Genomic DNA, 19,276 nt, shown 5'->3' with positions numbered 1-19,276 from the left:
ACTTTCCTCAGGAATACTGTCAGAAATTGCTGGAATAAGTCAGCTCCAATCATTGTTACTGCTTCTAACTTAGGAAACTTGCCACTAGTAAGAGGTGAAACACTCAGATACATGATAGTGACTCAGATACATTTATTGAGCACTTAGTATGTGCCACAAACTATCCCAACTGCATTATATATTAACAATCATTTGTTGCTAGTACTACTATTTCTATTTTGTGGGTAGACAGAGGTTAGTAACTTGCCCAAAGTTAGACAGCTATTAAATGGCAGTGCACAATTTTAAATCCAGGTGTCTTAACTTCTGAGTTTGTATTAACTCATAGTTTGTTGTAAAAATTAAATGAGATAATCCATGTAAAGTGCTCAGCATAATCTTTGACACACATTGAGTGTGCAACCATTTTGAAGCATCCCAAGTAAGACTTCAATATGGAGCTCTGTGAGAGAAAGGCATTTGGCTCAATTAAATACTTTCTTTTAAATGTCCAGTCCTTTGTGACAAGCTTATTAAATTTGTTTTATTTTTCAGAACAGAACTATTTTAGCCCGCCTTGTAGGAATTAACCCTAGTTTGGTCGGGGGTCAGTTAACACTATTAAATAGCCTTGAACCTATGGAGGTCAGAGAGGAGTCCACGCTTCCTTTTTATGATATTGGAAGAAGTCCACATTCCTGGCACAGTTATTTTTCTGACTACTGCTTAACTAGGGCACTTCCTTCTGGACCACACGATCTATAATTATCTAAACTGTACACAACCTCTGGTGCAGGCTAAGGAAAGTTCTGTGCTTGTTCTGTACCATCACAGAAGGTTTTTAGAAATGACCTCAGCTCTTGTCTCCCTCCATGGTTTGGCAGCCACACAAACTGCCAGAGAGTAGTCATTTTGCTCTAGTCTTGACCACTATTGACTTGTGGTCTCATATCACCTTAATTCTGGATTTCCATCAATGGGTTTTATTATCCCATCTTGGCTCTGGGGAATAAATAAAAAGATGGATTATCTCTTCTCTCAAACGTGAGTTTTTTGGTGCTATGGACCTTAAGGCAGCTATTTCTATGCACATATTCCTAAGTGCAGCTGACTGCTGTCTGGGATAGAATTTTAAGTTTGACAAACTGGATTCTGCTGGCAAAAGTACCCAGCACCTAGTCTAAATACTGTATCTTCTTTAGAAAATGCCATATATGAGGAAAGGTGTCTACTTGAGTTTAGAAAAGGTAAGCTCAGTTTCAATAGCCCTTGGGACTGGATTATCTTTGTTACGGTGGTGGGGATGGACCCTCACAAAGTCAGCATCGGTTCCTTCTTTAGTGTCCTAGTTGTACCTCATCAACTTGTAAAGGCCCAAATAAGGGATCTTTGCTTGGAGAGGAGCACCCTCCCTCAGAAAACGACAATCTGCCAGAAGTCACTGCTTGAAAACTTCTACCCAGGTCTCTCCTAGATCAATTCATTTGCTAGAATGAAACAGAGAAAAACAGGAAAGGACCAGTAAAGATAAAATTAATTTATTTGCTCTGACAACTCCATGGGCCACACTGGGGCCCCACAGTCCTAAAGCATACCCTACAGCAGTGGGCTGGGGAGTCCAGTTCTCTGTGGGCTGGGGAGTCCAGTGCCTGCTCCCTTGTCCAGAGCTGCCTTGAGCTGGGTCCTTCCTGACTCCATCATCCTGCTCCCACATGCAAGGGGTACACAGGTCCACCTGCAAAAACCCTGGGCCTGCCTCTGGCAGCAAGGACAGGGCCCTGATCCCTGTGGGCCTGGGTGGGCGGGTGAGCAGGCAGGAGGGTGTGGTTCAGTGTAGAGAGCTGCTATTCTGCTCTTCAAAGGCCATCTTGCCCAGGAGCTGGCTGTCCAATTCTACCCCACTCACCGGTAGCTGGAAGAAGTTCATTTCGGCTGCTAAGGCTGCCATGGCAGAAGGGTCCTGGCCAAACTGAGCTCGCAACATCATGTCCATTTTCTCCAGCCTCCTCTTGAGCCGCTTGGCCTCCCGCTCCCGGATGAGCCGGGCCTGCCGCTTCTCTGGGGTTTCATTGGCCCGCTTCAGCCTCATGGCCTCCCGATCCCGCTGCAGCCTGCGTGCCCGCTGCTCATCTGTCTCCTGCATGCGCTGCAGGCGCTTGGCCTCGCGGTCCCTCATGCGTCTTACCTCCCGTTCCTCGGGGGTCTCATTGTCCCGCCGGCTCTTCTTGGCCGTGCGCTCTCGTTCCAGCCGCTGCAGCCTTACTTCCAAAGGCTCATTCTGTCGACGAAGAGCCCACTTGCGTACACTGGGGGTCTGGGATTCCAGTAGCTTCCGGTAGGCAGCACAGTTGTTGCACACAAGCAGAATTCCAGCAGGGTACACTGGAGGACTAAAAGCAATGTCCTTCCCCTCAGCACTGGAGGGGCCCTCACTGTGAGCTGGGGGTAGGGATTCCATATTAAGTACTTCAGGAAGTTTCTCACTGGAAAGCAAAAATATTGGATGGTTAGTGTCACCTTCTAGCAAGGCTTAGGTATCCAGCCCTGATACTCTTGTCCTACCAGGCCAGTTGCTCCAAGTTCACCACTAGGGGTCAGTTTGAGTGCTCAGGAGACCTCTTCTACCTCTCCACCCCTGCTCTGTGGCCTAGGGTGTCTATCAAGTCTTAAAGCCCACCTGGAGTTAAAGACAGAGCCAACTGCCACAGCAAGTCACCAGATCAGAGTCATCCTTACAATGTGCAGTTTTCATTCAAGCTAGAACGATGGTGTGTGGTAGGAGCTGTGCAGAGCAGTCCTCCCTCAGGTGGAAGCTGCCTTCAGGGAAGGTACAGTCCACTGGCTCAGCGGCCTCCTCCCCTGGCCAACTCTATTATACACTAGCAAATGGGACTAGGGCACAATTCACACAGTTCTAGTCTTCCTGAGACACAATAGAGACTATGTCCTCGGAGCAGGTCCTCTCAGCACCCTGTAAGTTCTTTCTCCATGCTTTATCATGCATATTCCTAGACTTCCCCACATCTCTTTCTAGATGAAAATATCATTGCGATAGAGGAAAGAAATGGGAATTCATTTTCCTTTGGGGATATCCAATGAAACAGGCATATTTACTAGGCTCATTACTTGTCTTTCCAAAGAGTCAAGAGTCAGTTGCCGTTGTATTACCTTTCTCTAGCACTCACTTTGACTTGGGAGAGCAGAACCCACCCCCAGTAATTTGTTCCCAGCACAAGAAGGTTAGATGCTCGGCTAACCTGTTAAATGTGGCATGGCTGGTGAAACGGGTTCCACATACAGCACAGTTAGACCGCTGGTCCTCAGAGTGGATTAGGAGGTGGCGACCCAATGACCCCGGAGAGCTAAGGGCCCGGCCACAGACAGGACACATGTAGCTCTTGGCGCTCACCACTGCTGCAGTGTGCTGTAAAACAGAGCCTTCAGCTGTCAACTCATGCAACCTCCAGGACAATCTACACCCACTCAGGACCTACTTTCTGGAAACGTCCCCTTTCCTTAGTCTCAGAACAAAGGACTTGCAACTATTCTCCCTGTTTAATACCTGGGAAAGTAAGTATTAATGGACCTTCAGAAGGGCAAGGCCATTCAATTCATTGCTAAGATTTTATTAGTTTGAGTTCTGACTGCATTGTGGGACACATGACTGGCTTGAGGAACAATGGGACTCCAGACTCAGAGCCCTCTTCAGAGCCTGAGAAGAATTCATGCTTGGGATAATTTCTCTCTGTCTGCTTGCCTCACATTGTGCAGGTACAAGTGCATGTTAAGGGAGCGGTGAAGGCCAAGTCTAGAAGCTGGCTGGGAAGACTGGCAGCCAAAGGTATTTAAGTGTCCTGCTTTTCCTTCAAGCTTTTAAAAAACAGTCTTCTAAAGAAATGCTTCTCCTCAGGAACCAACTATCTTTATGTTAAAACCCAGGCTGCCATGTGTGCTGATGCCCTTTCAATAGCTCACAAGGCATGTGTGCTTTGCGATTGGATCGGGGAAAAACGCAAAAATTTGTCATATTCTGAGCCCCTCATTTATATTAACTTTCTGCAATATTTCAGAAACATTTATGTTAACTCATTTTTTTCTTTTTTAAAACAAAGCCCTCGTTATTAACAAATGTTAGTTTCTATTTCACTATTTAAAATATGCATTAAATAATTTAGAAAAAAATGATAATTTTCATAATGTGTCTGCCTGGGAATCCAGAAGTATTTACCCAACGTATCCCAATTATTCTCTAAAATGTTCTGGATTTGAGTGAGGATTGGAGTGGAGTCTTAACGGAGGCAACAACCCAAGGTTCCTTCAGGAGCTGGAGGCAAAGGATAAACAGGCTGCTGGCCCTCGTGTTCCAGAGCACACAGCTCCCCAAGCCATACCTGGTACACGTGAGCAATCAGCTGCTCCCGACTCCCACAGTCTAGCTGGCACAGGGGACACTGGCAGAGTCCAAGTAAGGGGTCAGAATTCAAATTCTCCGTGACCTGCAATTCAACAAGGAGGCAATTCATTAAGACTATTGACCAGTCTCTTCCCTGCCCCTACTTCTTTTAACAGGGTATCCTGTTAAAAGGATCACAACTTGGTATCACATATTATTCTTAGGTTCCTATATGAACCAAAAGAAAATGCAATAGGAAAAAAAAGGAATGAAATTTGCACCCATCTCCATTTTCTCCAAGGCTTCCTGCATAAGGACAAATGATTGCCTCAGAGAGAGCTTATCTACTGTTTTCCCTAAAGTAAACTCTTTAAAGAGAGGATTAGCTTCCCTCTTGCCATGCTTCCTGCAGGAATCCTCAGGAAACAATTTAGTAAGAAGATGGCACTTCAGGTAACACTCTGACTTAAATGTGCAAGCATATTCAAGACTACACCTCAGGAAGTCAGCTGATAGTTTTGCAAAGGTGGACAGTCTGTCTGGAAACAAGTGGGAGCTTAGGACGGACAGCTGTACGTGGGTGTAGTGACACGTAGGTGGAAAAGGAAAGCTCAGTGTGATGAGACCTGTGTGTCTGAGGTTTGGTAACTGGCACTGTGAAGGAAGAGAGGCTTCATATGAAGGCCCAGGAAACTGTCAGAGGCAAGACTTATAAGCGGATGACAGGCCTCAGGGCCCAGTAGAAGGGTGAATGGAGTTCCCAGACTCAGGGGCCATTTGTCACTTGCCTCATGCTCTACCACTTTGTTCCCACCAACAGGCTGTTCTGCATTTTCTAACTCTTTTTCCACTTTGACCACCCCTCCATCTTCCTCTGATGTGTGGGAAGAGACTTCATCTTGCGTGGTCTCCTCTTCATCACCCTCACTGTCACCTGGAACACACAAACTGGTTACTTGTTCTGCTTTTTGCATGAATACATCTTCAGTTGCTTTCCACCCTAGAGTTTGCAGCTATAGTAGAAAACATTTTCAGATCTTCCATAATATAGTTTGTGTCAGTGCTTAGTAGGATAAAAGTCATGTTAAGTGGAAGCCAATTATAGCTCTTGTTTATAATGCCAAATACACACTAAAGAGAAAATCTGAGGCAAAACTGCATTGGAAAATGGTTATTGGGTCCTGTACATTATCACAAAATAATAACTTCTTACACATGGTTCCCAAATATCTCACACTTCAAATCACACCTCCCATGCACCTCACACCATGCTCATTCCCACAACACACCACCTCTGACTTACCAACACTTCTCACTGATTTTATTACTTACTTTTCTCCATAACCCCCTGCACAATTTCTCTGTGGTGTCAAGTATACTATTCTATTCTGAGTCCCACTAATCTGTTCTTTCCCAAGAAACCCCAAGACACACTTACAGAAATACCAACAAGATTTTCTTTCCTCTTGTCAATAAAGGAGGCAGTAGTAAATTAGGTAAAAAAGATGTCACTTTACAGAGAAAGGGCTGTTCAGTACAGTGGAAAAATTAGCACAGCAACCAACCTCAGGCAGTCTGTAGTTGTATTTGACTCACTGTGTTCTTACTCTGCTAGAAACTCAGCATTCTAGACTAAATAAATCTATTGTTTCCTTTGGTTCTTTGAATTATCTGATGGATGACTGAATGCATTAAGTGGCGGCAACAGGCCATTCGTTTCTTTAGGATAAAATATAATTTCTTGTGACTAAAATAAGAATTGAGTTTGTTTTCATTTAGGGGGCAGGATATGGCTGTGAGAAGGTCTGCTTGTTGCTGGGGGATCTGCAAGGTTTGTGTGATGTTTTACTGTATTATTTATAAAATAGGGGAAAAAATGATTAAAAACAAAACCCATGATAACAAAGGGAGTTCTTTCAGAAAGGAAAAAAAACAGTACTAGTACCTTGAAGATCACAAGAGGAAGCCAAGCCTAAGAAAGCTGTCAGACTCCAGCCCCAACCCAACCCACCTAGATCCTGGACTTCTGGGCCTGACTGTAAGCAAGAAAGAAATACAGGGTAGAGTTTCACCAGTCTCTCTGCATCAGCTTACAGTTCCTAGCTAACAGTGCTTCTTGTTTTCTCTCTACTGTCCCTTGCATAATTTCTAAATCACCAATGTGTGGGCAAAACTGGTTACATTCCCTGTCTTCATAAGAAAATCTAACTAAATCATCTGCTAGTAGATACCTGTGTCTGTTAGATACTCTGCTTGATTGGTGTACTGAATTTGGGCCCTGGAAAGATCTATGGTACATATGCCTTATTCCCCAGCCCAAAGTTTTAGTTTGAATCCATCTCAGTAATAAAGGATTGGCACAGATTAAATCATACCATATTTTCTTACCAGCTTATTTGGAATACTTGTAAATTTAGTCTAAGACAACATTGTATCAAACATATTTTTGTAAATTTATCAAAAATCCAAATATATCTCTCTACTAAAAAGAGTTTTAAAAAATAAGTATGCTGTCTAGAGGGATGATGCATCTTTTCCAGAATGGAAACCTATTAGACTTTTATAGATGTTGCCATTCCTACCTGTCACTCAAACTGGTGGCTCCCTCAGGTTTTCTAGAAATATTTGGGTTCATTTTTATGTACCTGAGCAATTAACTGCTAAATTATTATTATTATTTTGTTGCTAAATTATTAGTTTGAGTGGAAACTGTAGTTCCTAGAAGGGTGCAGAACTCTCTCCCTCTTCATTCTTCCTCAAGCCCAAATGTGGAGAAAAATCAGAAATGTCACTCTGAATTGACACTAATAATAACCAATATCAGATGGATAAGATTAGTCAAGTGTAGAAATCATCCTAGGAAATACATCTCAAAGTGTATTTGTTCAGTCAGGTCATGGAACAGACAATCCATGAGGCTCAACTGGTTACCAGCCACTGTCTTTGCCATCTCTTAACCACAGGGATCTACTTAGGACTTGGTGTGGGAAGATCTCCACATCAGCATTTTATATGATGCATAATCTCATTAGTAAGCAAATATTCTTGTATAACATTAAAATGGGGCCCTCAAGCAAAAGTTTCACTAATGCCACTTACATTTTATTAATTAAGAATAAAAGGATCCTAGGAGGCAAGGATTGTTTTCTTTTCATCTGACCTAACCCAGAGGCTGCTTGAGCACTAATTATTCCTTTGTCCCTCTCTACCACTATCGTCACAAACCTATCTGTGCATGGCACTGTGCTAAGTACTGCAGTCCATGAGTTAAAAAAAAAACATAATGCCAAACCTATTCTCTGGATAAGCATATGCCTATACACCTTAGAACACATTTGGGAACACTGAGGATCCACAAATCTCCTTCTTCATGTCTTCCTCCCAACCCCCATGCACAATCCCCAGAGCACACACACTCTGATAATTCTTCTCCCATTGCCCTGAGTCATTACCAGAAGGTGCAGAACTCACTGCTACTGGAGTCCTGATCTCTTAGTTGTTGGATAGCTTGTCGCTGACTGCCAAGGTCTCCAGGAAAATCAGTTTTCATCATCGCCTGGCGGGCTTGCTCTTCTAGCCCAGCAAATACTTGATCCCCTGGTGGTCACAAGGAAAAATAGTCAGGCCACCAGCTGGGCAGCACATCCCCAGGCAAGCTGGTTGGAAAGTCAGACCATTCAAAGGTAGGAGACAGGCAAGAACCCTGTGGTGAGGTCGTTCATCTCCAAGTCAGCTTGTTGCTTCCAACAGTTTCTGCGTGCAGCTACTCTTCCTGGGCAGTAAGCCAGATGCTCTAAAAAGCATCACATGCTTCCCTTAAATCCTCCTAATTTTGACTCCTTTCAAAAGGTGATCCATTGCTGCTTTACAAATTTAACTTCAGAATCTCAACTCCAATTACAACCTTCCATCAGGACTGGGGAGACAGAGGCAAGAAGAGGCAAAGTGATGGGATGAAGATGGGGCAACAAATTTGGGTACAATCTCTGCATCTTAATGTACTAGCACAATGGCCCAGACTCAGTGTCTATCTGACTATAAACAAGTGCCTCAAATAAACTGTCTAAAGAAAAATGTCTCTAATCCCATCTTTCATCCACTCTCCTTCCAAGACATGCTCTGGAAGTTCTTCCTTGACTCTCTTTCTAATGTCTATCAGAACTAGCCATGAGCAAATCAGCAACTGGTTGAATAATGGATTAAAAAGAGAACAGATAATATATGAACTCATTTCTGCTGAAGAACAAACTTCCTAAAACATGCCAACTAATTTGCAACAAATAGTATTTCATCTAGTCTCCTTGGTCCAAGGTAAGTTGTTTTGTTTTTTTGCTAAGGGGTATCCAAGAGCCCTGGACCCAAACTTGATTATGCATTTACTTCTGAGGAACTCTGCAGAGTGGTTATTGAAGAGTTAACATTTAAGTGCTCTTTTATTTCCAAGAGGCAAACTAAGGAGAAAAGAGAATTGGGTTTCTTGAGGTTTCCATTATCTCAGTCAAAGTGGAAACTACAGTCAGCCACCAAGAGAGAAAAAAAAAAGCCCTACTGAAATGTTTGACAACAGAACAGTCACTTTCTTACTGAAGAGAGAAAGGAAAGTAAACAGGCTCAGGTTTCGATAGAGGATACAATGATGTAGGAGGAATGAACTGGTCAGTTGACCTGCACTACGAGTCTGTGGGCAGTGAAAGAGTTGATGTGAAGTAGGCTTCATGTGATTCACTTAGGCATTTGTTCAGCAAATATTCATTAAGCATCTACTCTATGCTAAGTGCTAAACACCAATAATAGCTATGATTTGCACTTTCTAGTTCCAGGCTCCATGTTAAGTGCTTTATAGTTGTTATCTCACCTTAATTCTCTGCAAAACTCTATGTGGTAGGTATTATTCCCCCATACATTACTTAGGAGAAAACTAAGGTCTATGGTGGAACTAAGTATTCAAACCCAGATCTGTCCAACTCTAATATCCATATTTTTAAGCTGCTTTCTGGTAGAGATGTAAGCAGAAGGTTAGGCAGTTCATCAGAATGGGTTTGCTGAAAACAAACAGTTGTCTCTATGTGAGAATGGCTCTGATCCTAGTATTAGTGTTACCTTCAGACCATGTAAAACTGATACATACAACTCAAATATCAAAATAATCTTCTCAGGGCCAGTATATGACAAAAGGAACCATCATTTTGATGGTTCTGATACCATGTGTTGAGTTATCATGCCTAGTTTAGAGTAACTAACTAATATAATGGCTACTCTGACTGATACTGTGAGTGGGAATAGAGGTGGTTAGAGTTCAAGTGTACATCTAGCCACACAGCCCTCAAGCACAGGAAAGATAAGCTGCTTTAAGTCAACTTTCATAATATCCAAGATGACACTGGATATAAATTATTGTTAGGGAAAGCAAAAAATGAATTGCGTTATAGCACCTCCTCTTCCTTCTTTGCAGAAGTGAAATATTTACTTTCTCCATGTTGGTTCCATTGCAACCACAAGACCATGGCCAACTGGAACAGTTACTGAATTCTTCCGGGTAGATGCATGTTTTCAGACTTGGTGACCACAGGCAGATACGGCACTAAGGAACAAGTTATGTATCAGCATATGATTACCAAGGGGCAGACCATTCTCATCAGTGACACTTTTCATCTCTAAAGAAGTATAGCCAGAACCAGCTAGGTTTATAAAAAGAATATACACTTCTTAATTTTTCCTTTCTTAATAGGGCCTCACCATTGGATCAGTAGAAGGGCACCTAAAAAAATATGTACTTTGCAAGATCAGCTAGTAATTCAGTTTAGTCTCTATAAACTTGCGCTCAAAGTGTATTTTTGTCTATTGATGTAGTTCTTATATTTTATTCTATTCCTGACTTAGGAAAAAGGCTAAGGCAAACTTTATTCCTCAGGGCTGTTCCTATTTTAAACATCAACATAAAGCAAAATATATAAAAACCATAATGAAGTAATTTTGGCAGACCTCATAGGAAAAGATATGTGAATAATCTTTCAGTAGTCACTATTTACCTCATTCCCTAAATCTGACTGTCCAAAATTATCCTTTCATAAGAAGGTAGTGAGACCTGCTAAAAGTATGTCTCATTAACTCAAGTATAATGTGATCCATAGAGATACTAGTGATTAAGAAGTGTTATACAAATGCCTGATTTTATAATGTAGAATTATTATTTCCTTCTATCTTGAGACTGTTGGAGTAGGTTAAAAAAAATCCTCTGGTCTCTAGATATTAATGTAGGGCAACCATCTTATTTAACATGGGTATTTATTTGTCTATTAATAGTTAGGAACAAGTTGTCTAAGCGTCACAGTAAAGAGCAAGGTGCTACCTCTCCTTTTTTTGGTATGAAATCAAGATACCGTTTGTCTGATTTGGCTAAGGTTTTTCAGACCAGATAAGAACAATACCATGCAAGCAAGTTTATAGAACAGATGAGAAGACTGAGATGAAAGTTATTGAAAGGCAAAGATTTTACAATTCTCTTTCTTGAATCCTTGGTGCAGTTAAATAAATGCAATTTCTGGCTGGTTGAAATTACGTAAAGCAGCTGAAACATATTCTAAGAGAGCAGATGTCAAATTCAGAAAAAATGAGCTAGTATTGGGAATGAGGAGCTTAGGATTCCATTTGTACCTGACAGTCTCTGTAACCCAAGGTGCTATCACCTGTTGGGAATATAGCCATTTACCTCACAAAGATGTTGAGAGAATGAACGAAGACAAAACAAGTTGTACTTTATAGAAGAGAAGGGACTTGAACAGCTTTTTTTCCTACTTCTCTGTAAAAGCTGAAAAGTGTTTAATTGAAGTTGAAAGTTTTTAGTCTCGTATGTACTTTGCAATCTGAAAACAAGTCTCTTAAGAAAAAGCAGTTTTCCTTTTCTTAGTGGTTTGCTTAGTATAAACATACCGAATGAGAGAGTGCAAGGGACTCCATTTTCAACCTCTTTAGAAAGAGCTGACAGAACTCGGAACAGCGTGAGATGAGGAAGGAAGGAGGCAAGAAGGTCTAACAGAGACTTCAGCCCATCAGCAGTTTCTCTGTGACTAACAATTCTGCGCTTTTATTCCAAAAGCTCTGCATCAAGTCTATTAATGTACTGGGCAAAACACAAAAGTCTGCCTTGATGTTTCTGAGGAAGAGATCATGACAGTAATTTAGATACAGAGACTGTTCTGAGGAAAGCCAAGTAAATGCCAGAGCAGCCTGCCCATTGACTTTTAAAGCGGATCTGACAAATGCTGCCAGGCTACAGCAGGGGGATTCTTAATATATTCTTTTAGGCGGGCTTTGAGCTTCATGCCACACAATCTTCTTCTCAGAAGGCAGATCTAATGGAGCTCAGCCATTACTCTGCTCAAGTGCCGACTGGCTTTGAAATTTACGCAAAGCTTCTGTAGACTTTCCTGCCTCCCAGACCTCGAGTCCATTCCATTTACTTTAAATAGATGCGCAGCATTAAATTCCATACATTTGATTGGTTCCATTTCACTGCAAGGGGATAGGAGACTCAAGTGGTCAGAAGACTGAAATTACCTCTTTCTACTTGCCATTACTATCACGGGCAATGAGAAGATGACCTTTCAAAAAAGGTAGAATCCGCTTTAGTCCCCAAATAGTAAATAAATAGAAGGTTCTGAGAGACCAGCAAATTTCAGTCTCTTTTCTTCTTCGGGCAAGCTTAGTCCATCACTTGGGAAGCCCTCACAGTTCCATGTCCAAATGGATCACTGAAAACAGCCCCTCGCTGGGTGTCTGCCCTTTAGTTTCAGCTGAACATTTCTGTTCACAGCCTCTTAATGGTCACTACCACAGAGCCTGCAAAGTCCCTCCCACTCCACCACAATACAGCGTTCACTCGCCCTGGAAACTGCATTTCTGTAGCTGTGGATGTATGACATTGTCTCCTCCATGGCTTGTTTGTCCATCTGTTTTCCCACTCCAATACCAGCTCATCCTGGGTTTGACTGAATATGGTGGGAGGAGATGCAGCTAATGGATATATGTTATGTGGATGCAGGCATAGGCCACATAAGCCTTTACCGGTACCCCTGGCCTTACCACAATCATGCCATCATCCCTGCCAGCTACTTTCCTCAAATCTAACCAGTCTCTGTGGACAGGTGGCTTTTATAGGTAAACACCAACTCCTATGATTGCCTTATTTGTGAATACATCATCTCTACTAGGAGTATCTTTCCTGCCCTACCTTCTTGGGGTCACATCTGTGTCTTTTATCAATACTCACCTTCAAGCAATCCTCTTAAACTCTGTGGTGGATTACTTATTCTAGAGATACTTCATTTTATCTCTTTCAACAATCCTCACATTCAAGTCCATTAAGTTTTACTGTTTTAGCAGCAGTTTCTAAATCCTTTCTAAACCACTCACTTTTATATTAAGCAGGCTTCCACATCCACCTACTCCAGAATACAGTCCTAGAAGCATCCAACTTGTTCGGTCTTATAAAACTTTTCCAGGACTTAAATTGAAGAATTAATTGTCTATGGAGCTGTGCTACCCTAATCTCATTAATCTATAAGATGCTGAAGTCCTCTTAATTCCTCTGTTCCTACTGTTTTCTCTCCTACTCTTGAAATTACCCAATAAGATAAAATAAGACATAGTGCCTGGCATAAATAAATTTTAGTCCTCTTAACTCCTTGAATAATCTATCCTCTCAAATGTAGATTTTTTTCCTTTTAAAAAAAATTCATATGTTATACCACTGAATTCTCTTCAAATGTTGCTGTATTTTATTTGGTCAGTCCTCCATAATAATAGGGAGCTATGTGTCTCTTTTATAAACATTTGGGTGAGGATGCTTATCTCTTCAGGTCATAGGAAATTATCTGGTTAATTATCTCAAATCTGCATAGACATATTAATGTTAATTTAATAAGGCACTTTTGAATACCCTCTGAGCAGTGCTAGAAGTAGAGAGGGATAGTAGGAAATATACATGGGATATAGTCTCTGCCCTTTGGAAATTTACAATCTAATTGCTGAACTAAAACTTACATATGAAACTGTTGAGAAACAATGCAAGACGACAGTGCATACCTGGTCTTCCTGTTACCAGTCTCTCCTTCATGTGACCCATCCCACACTGCTTCATAGGTCTAAAACACTGCATTATAAACGTCACTCCACTCCCCCTGCTTAAAAGCCTTCAGTAGCTCTGTACAGTCTTCAGAATGAGATTTGAACTTTGCCTGGCCTCCAGGCCTCTACAATGTAGAGTTAAACATCTCCAACCTTGTGTCCTGTGACTTCTCCTTCATATAAAGTCTCCTTGACCCCTGAACACGTGTGCATTCCCCCTTGTATCTTTGCCCACATCATTTTCCCTACCTGATTTCACCTCTCCCTTCCTCTTATTTTAAAATCCACTTTCTACCTTCTAAGGCCTAGTTCAAGTTCATGGTCTAGGGCCTCTTCCATCAAGCACTCCCTTGCTACCTCAGTCCAGGGAGCTCTTTCCTTCCTCTTAACTTCTGTAGTACACTCTGTCTGCAGCAACCCTGTTTGGCACTTAGCGTATACTATCTTGTTTTTTTGTGTTTTTTTGAGGAAGATCAGCCCTGAGCTAACATCTGCTGCCAATCCTCCTCTTTTTGCTGAGGAAGACGGGCCCTGGGCTAACATCCATGCCCATCTTCCTCTATTTTATATGAGACACCTGCCACAGCATGGCCCGACAAGCAGTGTGTGGGTCTGCACCCAGGATCCGAACCAGCAAACCCCAGGCCACTGAAGCGGAGCATGGGAACTTAACTGCTGCGCCACCAGCCCGGCCCCTATCTTGTATTTTTATATTATTTAAATATATATATCTGTGGCTACATTATAGTCTTACGTATCCTTCTACTGTTTCACAGCCCTGGGATCCAGCACAAGGCTTTGCACAAAGTAGATATCCTTTCAATGTTTGTTAACGTGAATACTAAGGATGAATCAAGTGTACCTACTCCTGAGACAAGCTTCTAACACCTCCTCTAGCAACCAAACACACTTTACATCCATCGTGTTCAACACCTTTAACCCTTTTTTCCTTCACAAATTAGGGTGAGCCTCTCACCTAAATTCAGATTACTCTTCCATTCCAACCCTCAACGTTCCCACGTTCCAGAAGACAGAGCCCAATACTCACAGTGAACTTTATTTGGATTTGTCTGTTTCCGACGGGACATGTTTCCCCGGTCCAAGAGCTCTGGCCTTTCCCAGTTTCACAACTGGATATATTACTACCTCCTTGCAGGGCGCTGACCTACAATAAAAAGGATATTGTTAGCACATGTCATTTTGCCCAGAAATTAATACTGAATTAAAAAATAAAAAGACTTTCAAAAATAGTTCTTGAGCATATAAAACTCAACAGCTATAAATAATTAAACTAATTAAAGACAGAAAGAAATGAATAAATCTCTAGCACAACATCAAGGTCCCAAGAAGTTTAAGAGGGGACCCCTTCAGAGGATTTATAGAATTCCACTCTAAATCTATCTGTGGAATCCAGAATACTGTTAAATGATCATGACCAAGGTGACTGGATAGAAAAGGAAGCAAAAAATTCAGGCAGCCAACGTTAGAAGCACTGCAGGGTCAAAGGGATAACCCTGGTGAATTATAAAAGGAAGCAAAAGGAAGCTAAAGAGGGTGGCAGCTCACATGTCACATGCCCACTGGAAGTCAAGCCCTGCAATCTGCACCAATGGGAGCCTCCAGATGTTTTTCTCAAGAAGTTATCTCGCCTGGGGGTGACAAAGGCATCACATCCCTGTGAGATAGGAAATGTCTCAAAACTCTTAGGCATCTATAAATGAAAACAACTTGGGAAATAGAGTCTCTATCTAGTGATGCAGACACAGTGCTGGGCACTGTGGATGACAAGGCACTAAAGCCAATCAGACTTCCAGGGTTGAAGATGGGCTTTCACCAGAAAAGCCAGATGCCATCCACATTGTTGAGTACTAATTCAGTATCCGACTGTGAAATATCAACCTGGCTTTGCTCACATGCTCTGGAGCAGTGGTCAAATAACTTTAGGGCCTCTTGTCAATCCAGCCTCTATGTAGCAAAGAGATCAGTGGGAGGAACAAAGAGAAAAACTCCCCAAACAAGAAGTTTCCAGAGACATGCACCTGCTTCCCTGAAACAGGAGGGAACAGATACTTAAGCCTGGAGGTTCCTGGTTAGTTATAAGAAAGATTTTCCCAGCAGTAAGTATCGTTAGAGAGTCTGAAATGGATTAGTAGCGGAAGCTGTGAAATTTTCTTTGAAAGACAGAGTGAATAAACAGACATAAATTAAAAAGAGACATTATCTTTCCTACCAAAGACAAGAATATGGCTCTGGTCACCCTCTAAGTTTTCTTTCAGTTCCTGCCTTCTCAAATTGTACCCACACTGAATAAGAAAACATAAAATTGTAGTTTATTGCCTTAAGAAGCACTGTGAGAGGCTACTACTAGCTATACTTTGCACTCATTAGTGAAGACTCACCTCCTGTTATGCCAACTACCTCCTCTACGTAGCAAGAAAGGACCTCAGCCCTGTAATCAGATCCTGCCTCCCCTTACCAAGAGAAGAAAGAAACCGCAAATGGCAAAGACAGGCCTCCACAGGAAGTGGCAAAGGAAGCAGCTTTCAGGCAGTCTTCTATCATATCTGCATATCAAACACAGTTCTTTTTCAGACCTTCAATTAAAACAAAAACAAAAACAACAAAACTCCAAATGGATACAGTAAAAATCAACTTTAACTATTTAGAGAGCAGTATGCTGAGTGCTAATGCTAATGGTATGTGTTCTCTGTTCTAAGCTTTGTTTGTGTAGATCATTTCTTTCTAATCAAGTAGTTATTTTATTAATGGAAGCAGTGAATGAATATTGCACTTTAGGTCTTTTCCTGTAAGTCTGTGGAATCACAAAGTGGAAAGCTGAATGAAATACAGGTTGTCTATCATTTTTTCTAAAATTTGCAGAGCTACAACCTCTCTATTATATAAGGAAAAAATGGAATCTTAACTAAACTTTAAATTTTCTCCTCAAGATCAGAAATTGAAACTGTGAGATAAAGGTAATAAAGATCCTTCTGAAGGAAGGCCAAATAATTTGAGACAGGCTCTGTTCAAATCAACCTGGTGAGGCAACAGTTCAACACTAAAGCTCTAAGTCAGAAACAGATGAGCATCTGCATATTTAAATCGGCAGTATCCACAGCATCTCACAGTCCTCCTAGTGGCCAAACGGGGAATAAACCAGATGGTACCCAATCGGACTTCACACCTGAAGGATTAAGGGGAAAATAAGCAAATACTCTCTCCTCTTTCAAAAAAAGAAAGCCTGTGGAGTCATAGACTCTTGAAAATAAGTAAGAAAATGAATGAATGAATAAACGAATAAACAGCTAGCACTGGAAGTACACTCTTGACCACACAGCAAGATCTCAGAGGTTAGACAACTGTTTTATAGGCACTAAAAGCTAATAAAATCCACAGACACATTGTCCCAAAGGTCACTCATTCATTTCAACACTGCCTCGGTTCCCAAGCCTGAATCTAAAACCAACACAAAAATGTAAATGAATAGCTGTCTGAACATCACCATCTGGAAGAAAAATGGGATGGGAAGAAAGGTAAACGGTGAGATTCAGGTCTACAAGGGATTCTAGTTTATAGGAAGGCAGCTTTGTCTTTAGACCAAGGTTAAGAGTCCTCAGGAGAGGGAGGGCAAAGGTCTCCCCTTAACACTGTCCCTCCTCTCCCACAGGTGTTAGGTTGCAGCTGCCAGGACACACCACAGACTTTAGCAAGAATAAAAAGGGGGAAATCCAAGCTTTCATAAAAGAGGGTGCACTCCCACCTCCAGCTCTGGTGCAGTTCCCACGGAGCAAAGTAAACTCGTCTGAATCCTAGTGATTTGTATCTGCCAAAAAGGAGAGGACAAGAAAGCTGGTCACGTAGCCACCTTACTCTTCACCCTGTTCCCACTTTGGTCTGGAGCATGTGTATAATCAGCCGAGATGGTCCCTGTGACTTCTTCAAGCACGAGCACAGGTAGATTCCCAGGAATTATCTGACAAGAGCCAGAGGTCTTCCGAAGCGGCTCGGACAAGCCCTCAGACAAAACAGTCCTCTCAGAATCTAAATTTAGAAGCCTCTCTGCAAGACCACGCCGCTGGACTGACACCCGGGTCGGCTCTCCCACGCCCACCCGCCCCCTCCCCAGCTCCACCCCAGCCTGTCAGCCGCCGGGCCGTCCTGGCCGTGCCCGGCCGAGCCCGACCTGGGCCAGGCGGGGAGGGCGGCGGCGAGGACGCCCCTCCCGCGCCCGAGACCGCCAGAGGGACGGAAAGAGCAACGGCTGGGTGGGGAGCCAGCCGGGTCCGGCCTGGTCTCGGGAAGCCGGGGCAGGGGAGGGTCGGAGCCCGGGCTGCCCCCGCCTCCCAGGCCCGAGCGAGCCCCTAGCCCCTCCGCAGACACAGACAGACAAAAGGACCGACAGCCGGCGACCAAGACCGGGACGAGGAGCCCCTGCATCCTCAGCCGCGCCCCGGGGGGAAGCAGTCGGGGGTCTTTTTACCCGGCGCCTCGGCGCTCCGCGGCGCTCTGGGTGCCTGGGCCCCGCCTCCGGACAGACGGACCGCTGGACAATGGGCCCCGGGCCGCAGCTCGGGCCAGCCGGGCCGGGGCTCTCTGGGACTGAGCCCTAGCAGGCGGAGGGCGGCTCCGGGTCGAGCCGGTGGCTGGGAGCCGAGGGGCGGCGCTGCAGACGGACAAAGCCAACGGCAGACAGACAGACGGAGGGGAAAAGATGGCGACGCGGGCAGCGGGAGCGCGCTGCTCGCGCACAAGCGGCGAGTGGGGCGCGTGCACGAGCCTCTCCTCTCCCCCTCCCCCCTTCTTCAGCTTGGTCCCCCTCCCCGCTCCTCAGGCGCGCGCCCGGCGGCGTGGGCGGGGCTTGAGGGGAGAGGGTCCGGGTAGGCGGGACTTAAGGGAGCATCCAATCACAGACGTTTGAGAGGGGCCTTACCTTCATCCTCGGGCTGTGGAGACCACCCAAGCCTCGCATCCTCCTTGGTCTTTTTCTAGCCGTGTCAGCCCCTAACTCCTCCTGGACCTGTGAACTCCACCCTGACTGTCAGCTCTGATCCTAGTTTCCTACCGCACCTTCGAGTTCAGCCACAAAACCCACATCCCCGAACCACAACTCTGCCGCAGGCTCCCCCTCTCTTTAGCCCAATCGTAGTCTCCCATCTGCCCCAACCCGATCCTTCTCCCTTCATTCCCCCACACCTCAGGGTTTCTTCGGCCCCCAAGGCATTTAATGTGACCGAGACCTTGGGGCCATGAGCCTTTGTGGGAGGGGCTAAGTTCAGCTGTCAGACCCTTGGAGGAGAAAAATCTTTAGATTTCTTTTAGGCATTTAAGTCTCCTATGACTTAGGGGCATAGGATTAATTTAGAGCAGGGTAACTTGTGGCACTGTTGCCCTTTAAGGGGCATTCGGGGCAACTGAGAGTGGTTAGATCCACTTCCTAATAAAACACCTCCTTCCCCCGTCATCATCCTCTTCTATTTCCTCACTACTTTCCTTTCCTTCCTCTCATTCTGTCTTCTTGCAGAATTGCCTAAGCCTGCCTCTGACATAGCTTACCTGGAGAAGTAGGGAATGCAGTGGAAAGAAGATGGGATCTGGTGTTAGAAGTCCCAGCTCTGCCACTCACCAGTCGAGTGACTTTGGGCAAGTCACTTCCCTATTCTGAACCTCTGCTTCTCACTATGTAAAATGGGTAGTAATTCCTGGTCTGTACTTTCATAAGGTTATCGTGCTGATTAAGTGAAATGAAAATATGAAAGCATTATGCAAATATCCCTTATG

General features: G+C 43.7%; 1 protein-coding gene across 31 annotated transcripts; it reads right to left on the bottom strand.

The window, feature by feature from the left end:
- Positions 1-1,501: 1,501 nt before the first annotated feature.
- Positions 1,502-18,942, bottom strand: ZNF821 (zinc finger protein 821). Of its 31 annotated transcripts, none has more exons than XM_070500499.1 (11): positions 17,979-18,325; positions 17,259-17,321; positions 15,898-16,062; positions 15,729-15,801; positions 15,065-15,147; positions 14,547-14,663; positions 7,844-7,969; positions 5,161-5,306; positions 4,371-4,475; positions 3,237-3,403; positions 1,502-2,462 (listed from the first exon to the last, which is right to left on the bottom strand). In XM_070500499.1, the coding sequence occupies exons 6-11, from the start codon at positions 14,584-14,586 to the stop codon at positions 1,808-1,810; spliced, it is 1,239 nt and encodes a 412-aa protein (XP_070356600.1). In that variant the 5' UTR covers positions 14,587-14,663; positions 15,065-15,147; positions 15,729-15,801; positions 15,898-16,062; positions 17,259-17,321; positions 17,979-18,325; the 3' UTR covers positions 1,502-1,807. The 31 variants fall into 31 exon arrangements, with proteins under 31 accessions (XP_070356600.1, XP_070356596.1, XP_070356614.1 ...); XM_070500495.1 differs by having other exon boundaries at positions 15,898-16,092; positions 17,979-18,245; XM_070500513.1 differs by having other exon boundaries at positions 7,825-7,969; positions 15,975-16,092; positions 17,979-18,241.
- Between the last annotated feature and the right edge of the window lie 334 nt (positions 18,943-19,276).

This window comes from Equus asinus, chromosome 28, assembly GCF_041296235.1.
Source record: "Equus asinus isolate D_3611 breed Donkey chromosome 28, EquAss-T2T_v2, whole genome shotgun sequence".
NCBI lineage: Eukaryota > Metazoa > Chordata > Mammalia > Perissodactyla > Equidae > Equus > Equus asinus.
This window is presented reverse-complemented; position numbering and strand designations above follow the sequence as displayed.

What these genes read in the sequence shown, in the direction of transcription:
- ZNF821 (XM_044761732.2), bottom strand. Translation starts at nt 14,586, where the DNA reads ATGTCCCGTCGGAAACAGACAAATCCAAATAAAGTTCACT. An exon ending in AGATCAGGACTCCAGTAGCA is followed by an intron (nt 5,307 to 7,843) that starts GTGAGTTCTGCA and finishes TGTGTGTTCCAG; the next exon opens with GTGACAGTGAGGGTGATGAA. An exon ending in AGCCATGCCACATTTAACAG is followed by an intron (nt 2,463 to 3,236) that starts GTTAGCCGAGCA and finishes TTTGCTTTCCAG; the next exon opens with TGAGAAACTTCCTGAAGTAC.